Genomic DNA, 1,900 nt, shown 5'->3' on the forward strand with positions numbered 1-1,900 from the left:
TTTTAAATATATACAATGTGTCAAAATTGAAGGAAAAACTTCACTTTTTTCCAAAAATTTCGACAACTGCTTGGATTATTTTAATGGATTTATGTACGTTCTACCTAAATCCGAGGAATTTACGCAATTTTTGGATAAAAGCGAAATTTTCCCTTTAACTTTGATACCCTATATTTTTAAATTTTAAATTTTATTTAAAAAATGTTCTTATTTTATGAGCAACACTTTTTCTAAGCATTATTTTGCAGGTTATCTATGTTTCAAGAAATCCAAGAGATGTGGTGGTTTCCTGGTATCATTTCCAAAAAACCAATACAAATTGCAGTTTTCAGGGAACTTTCGAACAGTTCTGCAATAATTTCATGAATAATCACAGTAAGTTTTGCGAAATGTCAATTGGTTTTTATTACATTCATGTTTTCTTTGTTAGCGTTTCAAGAGTCTAATTTTGCGCAATTCCAGCGTCGTGGAGTCCATATTGGGAACACGTGAAGGAAGCTTGGGCGATGAAACACAGAGAAAACATGATGTTTCTCTTTTACGAAGATCTAATAAAGGTGAAAAGAAGAAATTCTACTTTATTCAATTGCACATTTTTTGTTTAAAATATGTAAAAAGTATTTTCTTGAATTATGTCAATTTGTCTTTTGTAAGTAATAAAAAGAGAATAATATATACTTCCATTTTCAATAATTTTTGAAGTTTTGAATTTTATTAGTATGAGTACTTTATTTTATTTCTTAAATAAATAGGTAATCTTAAAATAAATATGTTTTAATTATATTATTTTTTTGAAGAAAACATTTTTTCAACAAAATTAATAGTATACACACATGCAAACATATCGCTTATTTACATCACTTTCTGATATCATTTAACAAAAAGAAATTAATGTATATCTGATAATAAAAATATAGAATATTAGCGATATTAAAGATATTATGATTTAATTTTTCCATTTTATTTTTTTTTTGTAGGATTTACCTGGTAATATAAAAAAAATCGCTACATTCTTCAATAAGTTCTATAGCGATGAACAGATAGCCAAGTTAACGGAGCATTTAAAAATAGAAAATTTTCGCAAAAATCCTATGGTAAATCAGCCTACTTCATCTAATGTGATACGACCGGAAATGTTTATCCGACAAGGAATGACGGGTCGTTGGAAAGAAATGTTCACGCCGGAGATTGAAAAGAGATTTAACAAGTGGATCACTGATAATTTAAGAGATACGGATTTGACTTTTCCAAGTTAGATTCGTTATATGATAAACAATTGCAATTTATAAAAGATTAAGATTTAATTTGTTCAAATTAGATTTGTTACACAATATATAAGCAATTGTAATTTGTACATAATTTCTATTCAATTTAAAGAAAGATTAATAAAAGCTTTCTAAGAAAGGAATTATAAAGCTGGTTTTGACTTTCTTGATTGATTGAAAGAGTCGATTGCTTTAGATCAGTTTAATTTGTCGTTTTGAGCTAGTATTGATCTTCACGTTTTAAATTTAGCTGCCTTAGAATCTTTTTGATATTATTTCTGTCATATATTTTTTTACAAAGCAACTTTTTGCTTAATGTCACGAAACATTGCAAAAAATTTTGGAGAAAGAATTTTCTCTAAAGAAGCATTTATACATATATTAATGATGAAATGCGCAATGATATATGATAGAGAATTATACTCTTTTATTTATTTTCACATAAATATTTATGGTATTTATATTTATTGTTCACATGATTAAATTAATAAACTCGTTCGCTTACATCAGACAGAAATATGTTATGTTCGGTTTTGATTACAGCCAAAACCAAATTGATTCCGGTCTGGAAAAGAAGTCTAAAGTAGACTTCAGATTTATACTGAATGCCAACTTATAGATGACTATCAGGCGAC

General features: G+C 27.1%; 1 protein-coding gene across 1 annotated transcript; it reads left to right on the forward strand.

Moving 5' to 3' along the window:
* Positions 1–248: 248 nt before the first annotated feature.
* LOC105461189 (sulfotransferase 1C2-like) lies at positions 249–1,415 on the forward strand (the record flags this gene model as incomplete). The annotated part of the gene is made up of 3 exons (XM_011707671.1): positions 249–375; positions 463–557; positions 978–1,415. Coding segments are annotated over 3 exons (501 nt in total), but the record flags the coding sequence as incomplete, so codon positions are not given.
* Between the last annotated feature and the right edge of the window lie 485 nt (positions 1,416–1,900).

This window comes from Wasmannia auropunctata, unplaced genomic scaffold (genome assembly GCF_000956235.1).
Source record: "Wasmannia auropunctata unplaced genomic scaffold, wasmannia.A_1.0 LD307526.1, whole genome shotgun sequence".
NCBI lineage: Eukaryota > Metazoa > Arthropoda > Insecta > Hymenoptera > Formicidae > Wasmannia > Wasmannia auropunctata.